Source organism: Lutzomyia longipalpis, chromosome 4 (assembly GCF_024334085.1).
Source record: "Lutzomyia longipalpis isolate SR_M1_2022 chromosome 4, ASM2433408v1".
NCBI lineage: Eukaryota > Metazoa > Arthropoda > Insecta > Diptera > Psychodidae > Lutzomyia > Lutzomyia longipalpis.
The window spans coordinates 18,824,040-18,846,092 of NC_074710.1; the positions used below are offsets into that span (position 1 = coordinate 18,824,040).

Below are 22,053 nucleotides of genomic sequence, written 5' to 3' on the forward strand. Positions count from 1 at the left end.
GTAACATTTAATAGGAAATTCCTTTTAAATGTATTTTTAATGAATTTGGAGCATTCCGATTATGTGGTTGGTTCACCGCTCTCTCCATCTAAATTCTTAAAATCATTTGCGGCAGGTGCTTTGAATGAAAAAGCTCTTCCGCAAAGCAACATAATTGTTTTATTCATGCCACATTCACGCGTCGCTGCTGGAATATCCCTTCGCGTTACTGCGTGGGGAAAGGGGGCGGAGGAAGGTCCTTTTTGTCTCACAAACACACACAGCAACAACGACAAAAAAAAGATTCAAAGAGGAAAAGAGGACATTAGACAGTGTGGTGCGAGGACTTTTGAAACATTCCGGGCGTATACACCAAAAAGTTGAATTTGCACCGGAGACACTGGAGCAAAACAATTTGGCGCAATAAATTAGTCAGAATGAACTTTTTTTTTGGGCAAAATTGTGAGAAAAAGAGGACATGCAGTGAACAATGCAAAGTGGCTATGTGGTTTGGTATTCAACTATAGCGACCACCTCCGCCCCACAGTGGAGAATATGAAAGTCCCCGTCGCTACGGCTGATGGTCATTTCGCTCATGGTTTTAGTTTAAAAAACTTTTATTCAAGCCAGCAACATACAAAACTAAATCTTTCATTACTTTTGTGCTTATTTTGCACTTTGATTGTGCTTTTTCATGGGAAATATCTATGTTTTGGATGTATACCGTCATGGTGGAGTGAATAGGGTTGATTTTGGAGGGTACGGAAAGGCTAGAAACCTTAGGGCGGATTAATTTTAGTATAAATTGTCAACAAATGATTTTTTGTTATCAATTTTAGATTTTTTTTTATTTAAAAAATACGTACATGCTGTTCCAGAATTCTTTCAAATGAATTTTTAATGATTTTCTGAATTTTAAAATAAAGAAATTTTATAGGAATCGTCGTCTTAATTCTAAATATTTCGTCCCGTTTTAATACCTTCACACTGCGACAAAAACTCTCCACCAAATTTAATTCCACGGCTCTAGCACTAAAACTTTTTAATGCCACCCCACCCCCCAAACCTCCCAGAATGTGTTGATAAAAAAATATCTTGGCAAACTCCTTTGGGAGCTTTACGGTCTTTTGTTGGACCTTTTTTCTTCCACACAAAGCATAAATGAGAAATTTCTTTAATCCTCCTCATGGGATAATTTCCAAGGAGTGAAAAAACGAAAGGAATGGCATTTTGTTGCCTGAATTTAATGCTATAATCACGTTCTTGGCACCTGTGCAAGAAGTTAATTGAATGCAAACATTAAGGCTATTTTTTGTGTGTCGCGAAACAATTCATTATCATGCCGGGTATTTCAATCACGTCGTATAAATTTAATTTTAAAATCCGGCCACCAAAAAGCTAAAATGTGTGCCTTTAGAGGCAAAAATTGTGCATTTCAGTTGATATTCTTCATACGTGCTGACGGAATGAGTGGAACATGTGTAATTTTTTGTAGGAAAAAATAAATAAATCGAATACTTTTTTATACGTAAAGCTGTAACTTTTTTTTTACAGGAAAGCACGTATTTAATTACCTGAATGATAGGTGATTTATTATTTCAGTTTTTTTTTTAAATTTAAATTCATTAAATTTTCGATTATTTTTCGAATATTATAACAGAATCTTCAAAATTCTTAAAATTGTGCTTTTTGTGACTTTCATTTCAAAAGGATAAACGGTGCTAGGTTAGGAACTTTGCTTTAAAGATCCTTAATGAAATTTTCCAAGGAACAAGCCCATGGCTTTGATCTTTGTCCTTTGTTCCTTTCCCTCCAAAACAATGATTTTGACTTCAGACACTTTAAAAAAAAACGTTTCTAACGAATTCTTTTCATTGGATAAAATTCACGAAACTCACTAGTCAGACAGTCTTAAGGTTTCTTAAGTTTTCTTAAGAAAAAGTTAAGATTTCTTAAGCTTACTTGAGAATTTCGAAGTATTCTTAAGCGAAAATTAAGATTTCTTAAATCAGACTGAATCGGGCTAAATATTTCTCGGTGATTTTTACGAATTAAGATACCCGATGACGATCAAGAAAAATAAGCATTAGGCCCGATTCAGCCTTTCTTAAGAAATCTTTAGTTTCGCTTTAAAAAAAACTTAAAAAATCCTTAAGAATATTTTGGAATAAGTTATGTTTCTAATAAGAAAAATCAAGCTTTCAGAAGAAATGTTAAAATTCGACTAGTGAATTTAACCCATTCACCTTATATTACGTCTAAGCAATAAATTCGTTAAATTAAATCCAAATTAAACTGAATTTAAAACACGTTTAAGCACACAAAAGTCAATTTAACAGAGGAAAAGTCACAGAGAAACGTTTCAAAGGAAGCTACTCAATTTTTAACCCTTTAAGGTCCGCGCCTAAACTGCTGGGCCGATTTTGGAAATTTTGCTATTTTCCAACTCTTTGGGCCTAATTATATGAATTTCAGTCGAAAAAAAAATTTTCCAACTTACGGATTTTCCGGAAAAGCTTTGGGTCAGCATATGACCCAATGGACCGCAAGGGATACAAAACACGGATTTTTGATATTCACAATTAAGAAGCACTCTGTGTCCGTGGCCGGTAATGTTACCCCCAAGAAGCCTCGGAAGTACCCTGGGATGAACTACTATGAGATTCAAACCGACCAGAAGTGGTTTGGTCAGGATTTTCAGTGTCATCCCAGGTAAAGGTTCCTCTAATCACACACATTGCCCCGATTTTGTGGTTAATTTACCACTTATTTACCACATATTTGGATAAAACTTCACAGAAGAGTAAAGGAGAATACCTAATCCTCCATCAGAACACATCCCAGCCAGTGATTCTGGCCAGGAAATCGCTCAAATATCTGAAATTCGGGGCCCATTCAGCCACTTCTCCACACTGTAAACACGCACCTTGTCACGGTTTTGTGTTAAATTTACCACTTATTTACCACAAAATTGCATTAAACTTAACACAACACTAAAGGAGGATACCCATCCCTCCATCAGAACACATCCTGGCCAGAGATTCTGGCCAGGACATCACTCAAATCACTGAAAATCGTGGCTCATCTAGCCACTTCATCGCACTGTTTATGTATGGGAAATGAGTTGTCAAAAATTCCGCGTTTTGTATCCCTTCCCGTCCATTGGGTCATATGCTGACCCAAAAAGTTTGGAAAAGCTTTTTGGAAAATTGGTTCAACTTTCAAGGTTCTCATAAAGCAATTTTTTCTTGTTATTTAGTCTATTTATAAGATTCAAGTCGATTTAGACTCTCGGAAAACTATAAAATAGAAAAAAATGCCGATTTTCAAAGTGCTGAAAATCGACCAATTTTTCCCAAGTTTGATGCAAAAAATCGACTATAAAGGAATTAATTGGACGAATCAAAAAAATATGTCTTGAAAGGTTGATCCTTTAGCTTTATACTGGCGAAGAAAGCATCCAAAAATATTAACTAGAAGTATATCTAAAAAATCATTTTCGTTTTGGGTCAGGGTATGACCCAAAAAACGTTAAAGGGTTAATTTAAAAAAAAATCTCAACGTCTAAACATCACACACATGGGAATAGAAGGAAAAAAATATGTAGATGAAACAAACAAGATAGGAAGGAGGCTCTAACCATTGAGGTATATTATACGTTGCCTTGTAAAGAAATAAACTTATGGGGCACAAAAAATTCTATAAGAGAAGATGAAGAAGATCCCGGAGTAGCCGGGAGTTTTCTAAACTTTTCCCCTTTTGCTTCCTGGCACAGATGATAGATGAATTATATGAGTATGGGGGGAGTACAAATCTGCTTGGCAAGTCCGCCTTGTTGTCCTTTTCCTAACGTTTTTTTTACCCCTCTTGCCAAAAGGGTGTGTAGTGTTGCCCCCCGCCCGTTTGCATGAGGAGGGAAAAATAAAATAAAGTGGTTGAGTGGAGCGAAAAGACATGTGGCCCAATGGAGAAGATAGGGCGGATGAAGTAAACACATTTGTGAATATAAATTGCTGTATAATGTCCTTTCTGGTGGGATTACCTCTCCCATAGAGGATGGCTCTCCAGAGAAATGTTTGAGGATTCGAGAGTGTGCTGCAGCAAGAACTCACCCCCGGCAGATGAGATGGTTGGGGGTGGAGATGAAGCAAAAAAAAAAAGACAAAATCAATTTGCTGATGGTTTCGACATTAAACTATAAACTTCACAAAAGTGAAGAACTCTGCTGAATCAACACTCAATATACATTTTTTTTTCACTGTCAATTGCAAGATTCTAATTAAGGAGGGAAAAAAAGAAACTCATTTGAAGACGATGAAAAAAGCATTTAAAATTCAATTAAAAACTGAAGAGGTTGATTGCTGCTCAAGATTGTTCCCAACTATAGCACAATACTAGGGGAGACCGGGGTTAAAAAAGTCACTTAAGGGTTTAGAAAAAGCTCAAAATCTCATATTTCCCAAACAGATAAAGCGAAATGTATAGCTCATTTCTTTAGGAAATTTACCGCCCTATAACTCTTTTTCAGATCATTTTGTTCTATCTAGCTAGGAAATATGATATTTTAAGCTTTTTCCAAACCCTTAAGTGACTTTATTAGCCCCGGTCTCCCCTATCATTTTTATTTTATTCAAAAAACTTTAATAAATAATGTTCAAAAGCTAAAATATTCAAAAGAAAAAGTTATCAATTAATCAGATATCAATTGAAGAGCCAACAAAAGCTCAATCATGCTTAAATTATTCAGATTGAGCAATGATTGATCAATAATTGATAAATGAATTGAGCTATTCAATCAATTGCTGGGTTTATTTTTGTTGGTTTTTTGGCCCATAATTGATCAATTATTGAGCTCAATGTTGGGTATATTGTAGACCCACATAGATGATCAATTATTGAGCAATAAGGATTGATCTAACATAGACCAATGATTGATCACTCGATTGATTTATTAATTATTGATCAATCTGATTGATTCAATCATGATTGAGCTTATTTTGACTCGATCATTTGTTTACTGGGTGAATTTAAAATCACCAAATGTTAATTTGTTAATTTTTCTTGTTTTATTTTTTATTTTAAACAAATAATAATTTTGAAGAAAAAAAAAAAGAAAAATGTCTGTTGAACGAAAAGACAATAAATTTTGTAGGAAAGGGGCTGACTGCAAAAGAGGAGGTTGAATGCATCGAAGACGGTGTAATGCGAATGTCACGTTTTGTAAATGATCCTGGAAAAACATCAAAACGAATATATTTCGTGTGAGATATTTTTGCAAAAACAATTCAAAATGTGATTCACACTGAAGACAATTTTGTATTTTTCACCTCAATGGAAGATATTTTACAGGAGGGCGGGGTAGATCATATCGTGTGCACTGAGAAGAATTTTCACATCATCTCAATCACAAAATTACTCTCTTCAACTCTATGCCAATATGTATTGCATCATTTTCCGGAGAGGAAATGCGCTGTGAAGACACTGAAATGCATTTTCAACGAGGTATTCAGATGAATTGATTTGCTGGAGCATTGGAAATATGTATGTCATGATGATGCCATGATGATAGTTCTATCGATGATGGGAGATTTTGTCACTTACCCTCTTCTTTGTCTGATTCCTTTACTGTGAACAGGATGTAGTAAAATTTCATTTTAAATGCCTAAAAAAAATTATGTTTTGCTGTATAAGAATTTAAAAAGAAAATATGGTTCCAACCACAGAATCTGCATGAAAAAAGGTTAACCCTTTAAGAATTATTAGACGCCCAGTTGCGTAAAAGCGTCCAAATAAATTTCTTCGATGTAAAATCTCACATAAAGAAACTTTAAACAATTTTAGAGTTCAAAAAGTTACCCTTTGTTAACCCTTAGGCGTCCGCATGATACATGAAACTTTGAAATTACTCGATCTTCCTTTATCGAGTTTTTTTTATTCAGAAACTGCCCCTAGAAAATCTTTCTGTATGAAAACATTTCTTTTAATCTTTTGTACATAAATTCAACGCATTTTCATGCTTTAAAAATATTTAAATTACTAGAAATTTAAGAAAAAAATAATGCTTCAAGTACATATCAACGTGTGCTTCAATATTCCTTAAAGGGTTAACCCTTTAACGACCCTAAGGTGTTTCTCAACCATTGAAGAAAATAAATTTCTCTCTTTCCACAGTGATGTACTAAAAATCAAATTCGCGCCATTTTTATGTTTCTCCCGTGTTTCAATGTGTCCTTGATAAACCATTCACTCTGTTTCATCTGCATGTTTCATGTTTCACATCTCAGTTTGTTGAAATATGACTACCCACCGTGAAACATGCAAACAAAACATAGGATGTTTTGCATGTGTGCGTGTGTTTCGCATCGCAATGTTTCATGTTTGTCAAAAATCTCACAAGCGATTGTCATTTTCTTTTAGTGTTTTGTCGTGAGTACATGTATTAATCGCCGTGTTTTTGCTTTTTTCCTGAGTTTTCTTGTGTTTTTCTCCCTTTCTTCGGTGTATTTATGATTATTGGGATTGTTTATTAACAACACGTGTGTTTTCTTTTGTGAAAAGTACGAAAAAGGTGGAGTTTAAGCCCCGAAAAAAAAAGAAAAGCTTCAAAGTGTTAACCAGATGAAAGTGATCATTTTGGATGTACCACGATTGATGACTTTGAGCTCGCGATTGAGCACACCTTTCGATGTCTAACACCTGGATTTTAGCCTATAAGCAAAGGTAGGTCCACCTAGAAGTATTTTTGTGCAATTTTGAATTGAAATTAGTTACAATTTTATGATTATTTATGTGGTTTGATTGAAAAAGAAAGAAAAATGCTTTGTCGACAAAATATTCGCTTCGTCCCATTAAATTGGCATTTCGGAGGCAATTAGCATCGCTAAATGCTCACCTATTGTTCTCCAAGCTTCTTCGGTGGTTCACACGCGGCCCCCGACCCCCGCGGAACCGCCAATGTGAATCGCGTGCTCACCATAAAAGACATGGAAGGCGCGTCTCTTTACCCGAGTTCACACTGTGGGAAATTGCATGAAAATGCCCGCCTTTTTATATGCTACAAATTGTTTAAATATTATGCGCGTTATGTAAGCCACGATAAGAAGCTCGTTTTGGCCTTAATAAAAAATGAATTTTATGCTAAATCAGAAAGATTTAAATGCGCGCGTCTCATCTTCAGGCGCGACCTTCTCAACTCTGGCGATTGACCTTCCTTGGAATCTCTCACTCACACCGTTCCCGCCTCTTTCATTCGGACTTCATATCTCCCTTTTCCCATTACACCTCTTTCTAATCTCACAAGCAATGCGAGAGAGCCAAGCGGCTACAGTCCCTTACAAATAGTTAAGAACGTTTTTATTAATTTTTTTTATCTTAAATTTTATATTTATGTTTCATGTTTCATGTGAGATTAGCTAATAAAGGCTGTGGTAGACGCATCGAGTAAAAAATGAATGAAACATGATTACGTTGTGAAGTAAACTAATACAAAAACGGCTGGTCCGATCGTAGTTCGAAACAAAGTTAATTTTTTCATGGCAAAAGAGTCAAAGTATTAAAATTTAAATAAAAAAATATGATTTTTTAAAAAATATATTTCAAGTTAACCTACTCACATTCATATGAAACATAGAAAAAATATATTTTTTTAAATCTGATTTCACACAAGAAACATTGAATTTTTTATTCTAGAAAATTCTTATTATGTCTACCTTTCAATTTAGAAGTTATTCCATTATTGAAATAAATTAGTTAAATAAATTTTTGAGACATTTTGGAATTATTCTGAAGATCTTAATATTAATTTTGCTAGAAAGTTTTTATATTCAATGTTTCGCAAATGCAAAGAAACAAACATTAAACATAAAGATAAGGCTCCGTGTTATTTTATCTTAATTAGACTTTTATATTGTTTTTCATCCACAATTATTATTCGAATTGGAATAAAATTTTATCATAGGTATTAGCATAAGATTATACATACAATTTGATATATTTAAAACATTATGACTATATGTTGTGTTGCTCTCTGAATAACCCAGATAGGCTCAAGATTAAAAAAAAATCTTTCAATTGTCAATTGTTGTAAAATAGTCGGTAAATTCTTTGAAATCTATCTTTAATGAAATTCCCTTGATTTTTGTTATAAAAATATGATTTTTAGGTTATTTCATTCAACAGTAAAAAATTGTCAAACTAACCTAAAAAATAGAAATAAAGTTAAATAAAAATAGAGTTAAGCTACTTATGTTCGGACATACATATCTTTGAAGATAATATCCGTATGCTTTCTCTCTGAATCTTTGTCTCAATAACCATGAAAGGGTTAAGTAGAAATTCTATTGAAAAACTAAAATTCTAAAATTTGTTCCCATTCGTGTTTCCTTGAGTGTTTACGGTGTAAGAATAATTTATTGGAAATTTAATTCAGTGATGATTCACTGCAAGACATTTTAATGGGGTGGAGAAAACTCTAAGCCCATGAAACCTAATCACAGAAGAATGTGTCTGTTTCTCTTCAAAATTTCTCTTCCAAACCACGTTAGAAAAGTGAAAAGAATAACCGCTAAGAATTTTTAATGATTCATGGGTTTGGTCGTTCATCCTCTTCTTGGTTTTTTAAAGTTCTTTGATTTCTTTTTGAATGAATCGTACAAATATGCGTCCAATTCGTTATCCACTGGTGCTGAACGCATCGTCAAGGTGATCCGGAAGATTCTACACGTACATACCTACTTACAAGAAAAGTTAATGCCAAGTTGTGCGCTATGGAAGCTCAGGCAAAATGTTTAATTTAATTAATTTTCTTTCTCACAGCTCAATTTATCACCCTAAATGTTGCACGTTTGGCGCGTTTTTTTTAGTTTTTCGAAAGAATTAGCGGGAAATTCCTCGAGAAACATGAAATTCAATCGTGTTGTCCATCACAAATGTCTTTTTCACGGCGAGCTTTTCGTGATTAAAATACAGAATAGATAAAGAAGTAAAAAAAGGTTTTATTATAGAGTGGAAATTGTCACTCATTTAATTACAAAGCCACAAATTGCTGTGTGCATTCAATGACTGCAAATCAGGGCCCCCAGCCGACGACGGCTCAAGCCGCTTGAGCCGGCAGCCGATGCGATTTTTCAAGCCGTCGCCGCCGAGTCTTGGAAAAAAATTTTTTTTTCAAGCCGTCGCCGCCGGTGGTTCCAGAAAATCAAGCCGCCGCCGCCGACTATTGGGAAAAAAAAATTTTTTTCAAGCCGCCGCCGCCGGAGCCTTTCGCAATATTAATACTAAAAAAATTAATCAAATTCGAACTAAATTATTTCTTAACCAAGGAGGTACAAAGGAAAGTTTCTTATCTTTCATGGACATTTTCCACTTTCACCATTTTCTTACCTAAAATATTGAGGAATTTTCCCACTTGAAGACTTTTGTTCTCTTCGATGTCATGAATTTTCACTTTCCATGAAAATCTCACTTAAATATATTCGCAAAAAACACTTTTCATGTATAAAGTATGCATAATATCCTCTTTTTGGAAATTTCATGGCAACTGGGTCATTTTCCTGGCCCAGAAAAATCGTTTTTCCTCTTCTTTCTTTCTGCGAAGGTAATTTTCCAATTTTCACACAATTTTCATACATAAAAAAAAACTTTATCATAAATCTCTAGAAAAATCGCCTTATTGCTGCGTGCGCTGGTGAGTACTCACACATGCGCGCATGCTATGTGTGTATTTGCTCCTTCCTCCTGCAAGCGTGGTATGTAAAACTTCATATGGGACTTTTGCTCATACGCCGGTATCGGTCGCCTAGATGACGTATAGCGTAGTGGTTTTATAGCTTTTGGTCTCGGGATCAAATCTCGCCAAATAATTTTTTTTCACATTATGTTTTTTTTCTTTTACACATTTATGTCATGTTTAATGAGATAATTAATTACGTTTATTTAATTCGCTCTAATAAATAAAAGAATTTTCGGAATAAAAAGAATTTAATCTGACCCTTGGCGCACTAAGCATTAGAAAATCTTTTATATTAACATAAATTAATTTCTGAGCGATAAAATCCCATCTCAAGTTCCAGAATATCCATTTTTATTTTAAACAATGCGAGACAATTTGGGGAAAATTCGAGAACTTTTAGTAAGTTTTTTGGTCACTTCTGTTCCTTGACTTCTTGAATTAGGAATGATTTTTATTCTTATAAAGAAATATTTAAATCATTTAAATATTTTGAAGGAGAAAGAAGCGAATTCTAGTAGATTAATTAATTAATTAATTTTTGTTGTGAAAGAAAGAAAGAAAAGAGGATCTTTTTCTTTTATTAGTTTTTGTTTAAAAAATGATTTTTACTCTCCTAAAGAATTATTGGGTGAATAGAAAAAGAAAATAACACGGTGAAATAACCACAAATCTAACTTAAAAAAAAAAACATTTTTTTTTCATCAAGAACTTGTCCAAAACATGGAAGTTCTGACTCTTTGGGATGAAATCAAGAAAAAAAATTCTTGTAGTCAGCAGGGCCGCCAAGATATATAAGAATCACTTCTTTTTTACAAAACAGAAGTGACCAAAAAACTTACTAAAAGTTCTCGAATTTTCCCCAAATTGTCTCGCATTGTTTAAAATAAAAATGGATATTCTGGAACTTGAGATGGGATTTTATCGCTCAGAAATTAATTTATGTTAATATAAAAGATTTTCTAATGCTTAGTGCGCCAAGGGTAAGATTAAATTCTTTTTATTCCGAAAATTCTTTTATTTATTAGAGCGAATTAAATAAACGTAATTAATTATCTCATTAAACATGACATAAATGTGTAAAAGAAAAAAAAACATAATGTGAAAAAAAAATTATTTGGCGAGATTTGATCCCGAGACCAAAAGCTATAAAACCACTACGCTATACGTCATCTAGGCGACCGATACCGGCGTATGAGCAAAAGTCCCATATGAAGTTTTACATACCACGCTTGCAGGAGGAAGGAGCAAATACACACATAGCATGCGCGCATGTGTGAGTACTCTTCTTTTCAATTTTGGAAGAGTTTTTCTCAATATTTTCTCTTCATATATTGTAATGAATTTTGTTTATTAATTTTTCTTTTTTTTTCTTTATTTTGTAAGCTGAAAACAGATCTGTGAACTCTTAAATAATTTTGTATATTTAATGAATAAACATTTTATTATTAAGATTATGTGTGAGTACTCACCAACGCACGCAGCAATAAGGCGATTTTTCTAGAGATTTATGATAAAGTTTTTTTTATGTATGAAAATTGTGTGAAAATTGGAAAATTACCTTCGCAGAAAGAAAGAAGAGGAAAAACGATTTTTCTGGGCCAGGAAAATGACCCAGTTGCCATGAAATTTCCAAAAAGAGGATATTATGCATACTTTATACATGAAAAGTGTTTTTTGCGAATATATTTAAGTGAGATTTTCATGGAAAGTGAAAATTCATGACATCGAAGAGAACAAAAGTCTTCAAGTGGGAAAATTCCTCAATATTTTAGGTAAGAAAATGGTGAAAGCGGAAAATGTTTGTAAAAGAAAACAAAATTCGGGAATTTTCCACTTTTTCAACTCAATTTTGTTTTTCACCACAAAATCTTATGTGGCGGGCATAAATGCATTTTACTCGGACGCTTTTCTTTAAAACAATCCCAAGGGAATTTTTTTTAATGGGCTTTATTAAATTTATTACGCGCCAAAATTCAAACCGCTTGAGCCAGCCGCCGATGCGATTTTTCAAGCCGCAGCCGCCGCGTTTCGGTAAAAAAAATTTTTTTCAAGCCGCCGCCGCCGGTGGTTACTGAAAATCAAGCCGCCGCCGCCGAGTCTTGGAAAAAAAAATTTTTTTTCAAGCCACCGCCGCCGGAGCTTATACAAAATCAAGCCGCCGCCGCCGTTACAGTGTGCGGCTGGGGGCCCTGCTGCAAATGCTCATGGCTGCCATTCAAAGTTAATTGGTCAGTTGTGTGTGGTGTTGTGTCAAAGAACTTTCAAACTATATACATGGAGGAAGTACATACATACTCGTGTACTATATGTGCAGCAGATTTATTCACAATAGCATGAAATTCCCCAAGTTATTGCTAATTTTGCGATAAGTTGGGAATAAGGGAGGTGTATCGGTACTAAAAGATGATTTTTTTCGGCGAATAAATTATCTTTTTTTTTTATTTTCTATGGAGAGTATATAATTGGAAAAAATTAAGGGAGATTGGGGCTATTGGGTTAATCATGGGTTCAATTGAACTCATTTTGTATTAAAAAAAAAATCGGTTATTTGACTACGGAATGAATGAAAAAAAATATAATTAAATGTTGGATCAGGATAAAGTCTCATCTACAAAAGCTGCCCGTACGTTGTATACTGTATCCGAGAGCTCCCTTTTCTTTACTATTAGCAGATTAATATTTTTTCCAACGCCTAAAGATAACGTCGAGAAATAAGGAAAACATTCCCTACTTTTAATAAAATAAAAATTAAAAAGTTATACTGCAAACAAAAAAAAAATTTTCGAACGCATCCAATGATGAAAAAGAAAGCTTAACTAATCCTTTAATTTCTTACATGAATTTCTTTCATTTTTTCAGCACCGTCTGTACTTTGCATTAAATTGAATAATTAGAAAATATTGCGTAAGAGCGACGCACGTGTGAAATGCGTATGAGTTTAGACAGTTTGAAGAGAGTTCACTCTCTTTCCAAAAGGATGTTATGCGCAATATATGAGAAAATTCATTAAAATTGATATTTTAAAGTTTTAAAGACTTTATGAAGAAGTCATTAAAATCAAAACCATTTATTTTTCAAAAATTAATGAGAAGATAATTTAGAATTCTAAATTACCGAAAAATCATGAAGGGGTTTACCCGCTCTAGTATGGATAAAAATCCTCATTTGTGAAAAAATCGGGACACGCACAATTTTGTTGAGATTCAGATAAGAATCGCTAAAACCTTATACGGTTCAATTCAATTAGCTAGGAAAAGCTGGTTTTTTTTTACTCCCACCCCTCCTTAAGGTCTTCGGCTAAGGAAAAGCTGGTAAATTTCGTAAAAAATTCGCTCAAAATTTTGAGTATCCAAGGACCCGTACAGTCATTTAGGGCTTGGGTATCTTTTCCTCTCTCTTACTGGCAACCTATTTCTCGCTACACAATGTATTTTTGTTGTACGGGGGGGGGGGGGGGTGGGGAACCATTATGAGATGAATAAATCTATCTAAAATCTAAATCTAAAAAAAAATTCCAAATAATGACGTCATTATAGCGGTTTTTATCTCTTTCAATGCATTGAGTTTAAATTGAACTTTAAAAGAAAGAAACAGAAATCATAATTGTGACGTCATTGATTACATTTTTGGGCCAATATTTGCCGACATTATTCAATTCTTTTCAGTGCAAAATGCAAAATCTTTGATGATTTTTTATTCTTTTCTGATTTCCAATTAGATTGTCCCTGTCCTGATTATTCCACCAAATTAGGAATTTTTCTACAATATAGGGGGTAAACTCTTTTTCTCATAATTCCTCAAGAAAATTATCGAACTTTTCGTGAATCTTTAATAATATCTGTTACATGTTTGCTTAACATCTTTTAAAGTTGTTCAAAATTAAGGAATTTTTCCCTGTACATTGTGCATAATGTCCTTCTTTTAGCAAATCCTTTTCAAATTATTTTTTTTCCAACATTTATTTTGATTTGCTCATCAGCATCGCTCTAAGCAATATAAATTTGTGAATGATGATACCATTTTATTCTCCTTCTGTGCGAGAGGCTGGAAAAGTATATCCAATTGAGTTTGTAATCATGAGACGCGATGCTCTTATTTTCTGTTTATGCCCCCCTCATCCATTTTCTTTCGAGTGTTAATTCACCAAAACACATGTTTTCACACTTCACCAATCGACGATATATGTATGTACATAAAATGAATGAAAGATAAACCAACTATAAATTCCACACTTGACGAACACAGAGAACCCGCGCACAGTGTGTTGAGAAAAATGTATTTTGTGCTCCAGCAAAAGGGAAAAGAAATCGGGGTACAAAATGAATGCATAGCTCGAAGAAGCGGAGTTGTGAAGGAATTTATTCGCCCACTAAATAATTTTCAGATTAAGTTCATTTTTGTAGACCAAAAGTCATAAACAATGCGTGTATGATGTCATCGCGCTTCATTCTCTTTTTCCTCTTTGGCCTCGTCAGAATATAGCAAAAAGTGTCGGAGAATTTCATCTTGAATAAATATACAAAATTCTTTTGCATCATCTACTCGTTTAGAATGTTTGTAAGAGAACATAAGATTAAATGACTAATTCACTTAGAAATTTTGATTCTTAAAAAAGTTTTTTTTTAATAAATAAATAAATCTACACTACAAGGAAAAAGTTACCGAATGAGCAAAAATGACGAATTTGTAATGTTAATTTTTGTTTGAAGTTGTTAGATGGCGCTCTAAACATTTGGGAACCTCTCGCTCATCAAAAGGATTGCTAAAATAAACTGTTTGACCGTTTTAATTAAATCTAATAAGTCATGGAAATCGATTAATTACACTTTAAATTATTTGTCAAAAGAAAATATTTTGAATTTCCCGAAAACTTTTAAATAGCAGTGTACAGTACATACATATAAAAGGCAATACATAGCAAAAAGTCAACAACAGCAACAAAATCAACAACACCACAAATTCATGACACAACCAGCGAGGAATTACAGCTTAAACACCTTTAATTAAAAATTGATACCATTTATTGTGATGTATTGGAATACTTTTCTTTATTGATAAATGAATGTTCCGATAGTCGTGGAAGTTTTTTTTTCTTGTTCCTCTATCGATAAACGAAAAAATGCAGAAAGATAGAGAATTTGTCTTCTCAGTGTTATTTAGGAAAAAAAAGGGAAACCTTAATGTTCATGCGGGTCATTTTAGGGCCACATTAAAATTCCTCAAAAGACACACAAAATGGTCAAAATGAGAAGCTTAAGTTTCACGCGAGCAATGTGTCTGTCTTCAGTGTGGCTTTAAATAGTAAATCCCGGATTGAAAAAGGTTTGGAATTTTCGTTTGAAAAAAAAATGTTGGAACTCCACGAAAGGGTTAAAGAGCTTGATGTGAGTTTTAAGGAATTTTTTCACACAATTTTCTGACTAATAATCAGCAAAAGAATTTATATTGACAACATTGTGGAAAAAAAGATTGCAAAATTCCAAGAAGAAAGCAAATTCAGAAATTCTAAAGAAAAGAAAGAAATTCTATCACACAGAAATCATTTTCAGCAATGCATCTGCTTTGGTGTGTGTTTTGCTCTTTGTTTCCCATGGTAGGGAAAATTCCTTCATAAAAACATCCAGACGTAAGCTTAAAAAAATATCATCAACCACTGCGTAACTTCGTCACACTCTGCTATGCATAAATAATACAGAAGAGAGGGGTAAATTTGATGCTTCTGGCCGTTTAATTTAACTTCAAAAAAGATGACAAAACATTCATTTTTCAAAGTTTTTAATTTTTAGATACCTATTTATAATTTTTAATAAATTAAAGATTTTTTTTTAAATTTTTGAACCACATTTAGTAAGTTCGGTTATGTTAAATTGTTGATTTTAATTATTAGAAAATACGTTAATACGCTTTCATTTTTAAGAAAAATTGAATGAATACGATTACAGAAAGAATTTTAGAACGTCTTACACCAAATTTAAAAAAATTTACTTGAAAATTGATTTCTCTAGATGATTCTAGATGATTCTCCAGCCAATTACAAAAAAAATATCGCAAAATTGAATTTGTAGAGAAACATTGTATAAAGTGTGTAAATATGAATGTAATGTGAATACTTAAGTCAGACTTGGCAAAAAACTTTTAAAAAAATTCTGAGCAAATCTGGGTTAAATTGTTCTTTTGGAATCTTATGTTGTCTCTGTAAAAAATCTCATTTATGATAATCAATCATTTAATTTAATTAATTTTTCAATACAAGTATTTTTAAGAAAATATTGCACATGTGGCAAAAATGATCAATTAGGGTCTTAAAGCCTGAAATGATTTTAAAAATTCAATGATGTCAAGAATTATTAATTTTTAATTCAACTTTGAATTGAAAGATCAAAGAAATCTCAACTAAATTCATAACCTCACGTTTTCTAGAACTTGAAATTCTGAACAGAATAATTGATTAAATAGTTACATTCATCGGTCAGAACTTCCGATAATTGATTAACTAACTGAATTATTAACCGAAAACGATTAAAATTTTTTTTTAAATTATGCAAAAAAGTGATTTTTTTTGCATGATTTATGAAATAATTTTATCACAGCTCTTTATAAATCGAAGATTCTAATACTATTGTCTCGTGATGCGATGAGAAGAAAATTCGTGTGGAAAATATGTGTTTTGGGGGTAATATTGGGAGGCAGAAAGCAAAGGCAAAGGCAAATGAATGTGATCCAGACATGAAATCTCTCTTGCAGTGATGCTTTAATTATAGAACAAACGTCTTGGTGGAGAACATAAAACTCACTCATCGGTGTTTGCGCGATATAAAATCTGACATAGAAAAGCATTCCGGATGTTATTACATCAAAACATTTTTCGTTACACCGAACTAATTGGAAGTTGACTCGGCGCTCTCAGTGGAAGAGATTAGATTACTTTGTATTACCTTTTTTTTTATTTGTTCTCTCTCTCTTTAAGCATGAATAAAATTAATTCTTTCTCCTATTTCACGAACATTTCCATGCTCTACATTTCCATAAAGCGGTAGAATTTTCTTTGATTTCTTAATGGAGACACCACGAGGAGGAATTGAATTGTGTTTCATATAGACCAAGAAAATTAACATGTTTTCTAACCTCAACCTCAAAATAATTAAAATGACACGTGTAATCCCAATTTTTTCAGGAACGGCTCAGAATTTGATTCTGATTGATTTCCCGTTGAAATTGGGGTATTACAGGTTGAGCTTTCTGAGCATTTTCCCATTTTCATTTTCGCCATAGTTTTCCAAGAATTTGAATAAAATTGAACAGGTGGCGCCACGAGTGGCCACAAAAATAATTTCAAGTTGACGAAATTTATGTTTTCTGTGACTTTTTTTTCAAAGAATTTATGCTGTAGTGTTATGTTTTTAGTGCATTTTATGCTTTTATATTAAAGAAATATGTGTAATAAGTGCATATAAATAACCCAAAGGGCAGTGCGATGTGACAATAAGTGCATTTTTTGTGGTCAAAAAAGGTGAAAAATATCACTTTTTCCAGGTGAGTTTTCCGCATGAAAAACACCTCAGAATGCAATGCAACTTCCTCACAACAATTCTAGAACGCATGCAGAATCTGAGGAAATCATATTTGGTCAGGGAAAACCCCCCAATTTTCCGGAACAGAGCTCCAAAGTTTTCCCGCGAAATCATTGACAATATTGTCAACCCTTTGTTTACATTTTTTATGTGAGGTGATTGGAATTTTTTTGGGGCGTTTTCCTAAAAATTGAGATGTTTTCCAGGCCTAAATTGATTTTCCTTACATTCTAAATGCATTGTAGACTTTATGTGAAGGGTTTCATAGCATTTTTAATACAAATAAATTGGAAAATTCACGCGATATGATGTCTCCACTACGACCCTATGCAATTTCGCGGGAAAACTTTGGAGCTCTGTTCCGGAAAATTGGGGGGTTTTCCCTGACCAAATATGATTTCCTCAGATTCTGCATGCGTTCTAGAATTGTTGTGAGGAAGTTGCATTGCATTCTGAGGTGTTTTTCATGCGGAAAACTCACCTGGAAAAAGTGATGTTTTTCACCTTTTTTGACCACAAAAAATGCACTTATTGTCACATCGCACTGCCCTTTGGGTTATTTATATGCACTTATTACACATATTTCTTTAATATAAAAGCATAAAATGCACTAAAAACATAACATTACAGCATAAATTCTTTGAAAATAAAGTCACAAAAAACATAAATTTGTCAACCTAAATTTAATTTTATGACCACCAGTTGGCGCCACTTGTACAATTTCATTCAAATTCTTGGAAAACATATGGGAAAATTAATCGAGGAAAGTGCTCATTTTCCTCAACCTGTATGACCCCAATTTCAACGGGAAATTGATCAGGATCAAATTTTAGGCCGATCCCGAGAAAAATTGGATCTACATATATCCTAGTTTAATTATTTCGAGGTAAATTTTTAAATCTGCTGTACTAATATCAAAAGCACTGCTTGGAGTGAAATGTGTAACCTGTAGAGTCATCCAAAGTCTTATCAGTTTTGACGGCGATAAAGTTGTAACAGACACACGCTCCATTGATTACAATGTTAACAATTATTTCCACCGGAGTAGGGCACATGAATTTCTTGGCGCTAAAAAGGCACGAAAAGTTGTTGTAAAAAAAGTATAACGTGGAGGAGGAATAAAAATGTTGACGAATGTTCCGAGGCAGGTGAAGAAATTTATTCAAGAAAATGTGTGGAGGTGTTCTTGGCGAGATTTTCACATTTTGTTCGCGAGAGCATTTCAATTCAATTTGCTTTTGTAGTTTCTTTGGGCACGAGAGAAGTGCCGAAAATAAGAATTTCAATTTAAACAAATTAGGTGAATGTATATTTTTGGTAACTTGTTGTATAACAAAAACCGTTTAAGTCATTTAATAATTCCTCCTTAAACAAATATCTTTGAGAGATTGAAGATTTAATCTTTAATCTGAAGATTCAAAGTTTTTTTTTCTTAAGAATTCAGATTTTTATTTTAAATTAAAAATCATTCAGGAAGTTAAAAAGAAACCAAAATAATTTTTTTTGTAACATCCCGTGTTCTTGATTTTGTGATTTCAAGAGCATCTGATAAACATTCCAGAAATAAACGTGGTTAGACTGTGATGTTATCCAATGCAAAGTGAAGGAATGTTCAATGATTTTCTTTCATTTTCTTCCTCTAATTACATGTTGTGTCTGTCATTAGTTTTCCAACTCTAAGCTTTCAGAGGGAAATTATAGAAAATTATAGTTAAATGGGCCTTATTTACAAAGACATTGTATGTAAAGAAATTTTTTGAATAAAAAATTGCTCAAATAATATTGACACAATTTGTTTGTCCGAAGTTTGCCTGTTTTTCTTGTAATATTTTCCTACTAAAAATATATTCTTAGATTATTTAGATTGTATTTCAATGTCATTTGACACAAAATAAACGTTCATTTTTTTAATTTTAAATGTTTTGGTAATTTGATGAATTATTGGGCAATTTTTCACAGATATTTGCCCAAAAATTGTCTTCAAAATTCAATTGTACATTGCTTGTAAATTATACCAAAATATTGTATAAATTTTTGAGATTATTTCTTGAGAAACTTATGATGAACTTATTGTAGTCCTAGTTTATATGACGGTGGCAGAATCCATTCGAGAGCTTGGGTAATCAACCCTCTCAGAGCTCGATTGACTGAGCCCAACGAAACGTAGCTTAACCACGATCGTCAACCACCCCAGTACCGACCGGATTCTACCGTTACGTGTTCTATTGCGGGCGATTGCGTAGGATAAAGACCATAGCTCGGGCGAATATTTTTGGCTATCAGGTCTAATGCCTACATTATCATGAAGCAATATAAAAGTAATCGAAGCGAATTTGAAGTGTTTGATTTAATTTTGAGTAAATATTGCTCAAACAGATTGAGCAATCTCTGGTCAATCAAGCTTAATTTTTAGGACAAAACTAACTCAAATATAGGCCAAATATTGGGAAAATTTTTCTCCAACAGATTGAACTTCTTTTGACTAAATTATGGTTTGCCAATTAAACGCACTTTGTAAGACAAATTTTGCTCAAGCATTGACCAAATGTTGAGAAAGTTTGCTCAAACATATTGAGCTAATTTTGCTTTACAATATTTAGATGAATTTTGATCAAATGACCAAACAAATTGAGACAACTTAGTTGAGTAATGTTTAGTCAATCTGACGTAGTTTTTGGGGCAAAATTTCCTCAAATATTGACCAAATTTTGTGCAAAGTTTGACCAAATAAATTGAGTCTTTTTTTATTAAAACAAAAAAAGGTTAAGAGCTTTTTTCCCCTTTTGCAGATGTCCCTAAAGAAATCCGACCAACAAACCATTGGCACCGGTCTCCGCGTGGCAGCTGGTGAGCCCCATCTTGTGAGCCTTGGCGGTGGGCGTCTTAGTACCGCCGTGACGATTCATCATTTACCAATTGGTGAGTTTTAATCTTTTTAATTGTGATTTTTTTTTCTCTGATAAGATCGATTAAAAGATGATTTATAAATGTGATGCAGATTTTATGAAAAAGAAAAAAAGAAGAAGCCTTTCGTGGCTATACGATTAGCTGACCATGAACAATGTCGAACAAGATGGTTGATTATGTTGTTTGATTGCAAAAGCAATTTTCCATTTTGTTACTCAAAATCCAATTAAAAAGCGTTGAGCTTCACTTCCATTTTACCTCTCTTTGCGCGCACACCGCGTCTTTCTCTCAGTGCGCACAGAACAATCAGATTCACTTTCAAACTCACTCAAATAGCTCATAATGAGATTTATTTTACTCCTCAAGACATAATTTCTTGTACAAAGAAAAAGGTTTCCTCATTTATTTATTTTTTATTTTTTGAAAAATCATTTCTTTTTGCTAATAAATTTTTATCTCGAAGAAATTCTTTAAGTTTTATCGAATTCCTTCTTTTATTTGTTTTGAAAGTTTTTTTTTCTTTAAAAAATAATAAAATGTCGAAAGAAAGCACGTTTTTTTCCTTCCAATTGGCGCCCTAAATCTCGGTTTCGTCAAATGTTGGTTAAAGAAAAAAAACAAGTGCAAGAAAGTAATAAAAAAAAATCTTTCCGTTTTGTTTGCATTTGAGAAGACTTTCTTGTAACAACACGATATGAGAGATTAGAGTGAAATGAATGAGGTGTGTTAAGTATATGTAAATAATCATGTTTTTCTTTTACTTCTCCTCCCTCTTAAACACGAATTGGACTAATGTGTCTCATGCCCTTTTGAGGAAAAGCATGTGGAGAAGAAAAATTCCTCTATTATGTTTTTTTCCTCAATCTCCAAAATCGAATTTATCTCTTGAGAATTTCTTCTAATAAATAAACTTCGATGAGATTTATAGGGGAAACTGGGGCTAACTGAAAGTCTTTTATAGCATTTAAAGGAAATTAACATTGATCATGATTGTTTGTTTTTAATAGTCTCATTAAATGTTCAAAAATTAAGGCCTTTCGTTAAGAAAGACTCTAGATAAAAACAATATTCTTTCGATGTTTTTTCTATGTTTTGGCAAATAATATCGACTTTGTTAAAAGTTTTACAGGGAGCAAATTTTTATTGAAGAAAAAAATACGCGGATGTCGAAATGACTACGGAATGAAAAAGTTTAAAACAAGAAGAAGAGGAACTCAAAAGAACTTTTCTATGTTTTTACAGCAACAATATTCAAGCTATCAAAATACCATAAATTTTATAAGGATTGAAGGTAGATTATTGATAAACAATTTTTTCGATGTTTTTATTCTATGTTTTGACAACTAATATAGACTTTGATAAAAGAAGAAGAAAAGAATCCTCTATATACTTTTTCTATGTTTTTACAGAAGCAATATTTAAGATATCAAAATTCAATTAATTTTATAAGGGTTGAAGTTTTATTTAACAATTTTTTTCGATGTTTTTCCTATGTTTTGGCAACTAATATAGAATTTGATAGAAGAAGAACATCCATTGTATTCTTGAAATAAATTATTATTATTATTATTATCAATAAACTTTTTCTATGTTTTTACAGAAAGAATATTCAAGCTATTTAATTAATTGTTATAAGAATTGGATGTAGATTTATAATAAACAATTTTTCGATGTTTTTCCTATATTTGTTTTTTTGGAATTTAATCTATAACTTTTTCTATGTTTTCACATATAAAAGACAGATTAAACTTTCCGTTTTTATAAAGAATTATAACAAAGATTGAAGTTAGTTAGATTTTTTGGCGATGTTTTGACAAATTTTTATTTATTTTAAAGCTTTCTTATAAATCAAAAATGAGAATTTTT

General features: G+C 32.7%; 1 protein-coding gene across 2 annotated transcripts in view; it reads left to right on the forward strand.

Moving 5' to 3' along the window:
* The first annotated feature begins 6,353 nt into the window (after nucleotides 1-6,353).
* Nucleotides 6,354-22,053, forward strand: part of LOC129795421 (uncharacterized) — a 39,237-nt gene continuing 23,537 nt past the window's right edge. The window contains exons 1-2 of one of the 2 annotated variants that reach the window (XM_055836661.1): nucleotides 6,354-6,699; nucleotides 20,070-20,199. In XM_055836661.1, coding sequence (XP_055692636.1) covers nucleotides 20,070-20,199 — 130 coding nt within the window. In that variant the 5' untranslated portion in view covers nucleotides 6,354-6,699. The remainder of the gene's footprint in view (nucleotides 6,700-20,069; nucleotides 20,200-22,053) is intronic. The other variant, XM_055836662.1, reaches the window with a different exon arrangement.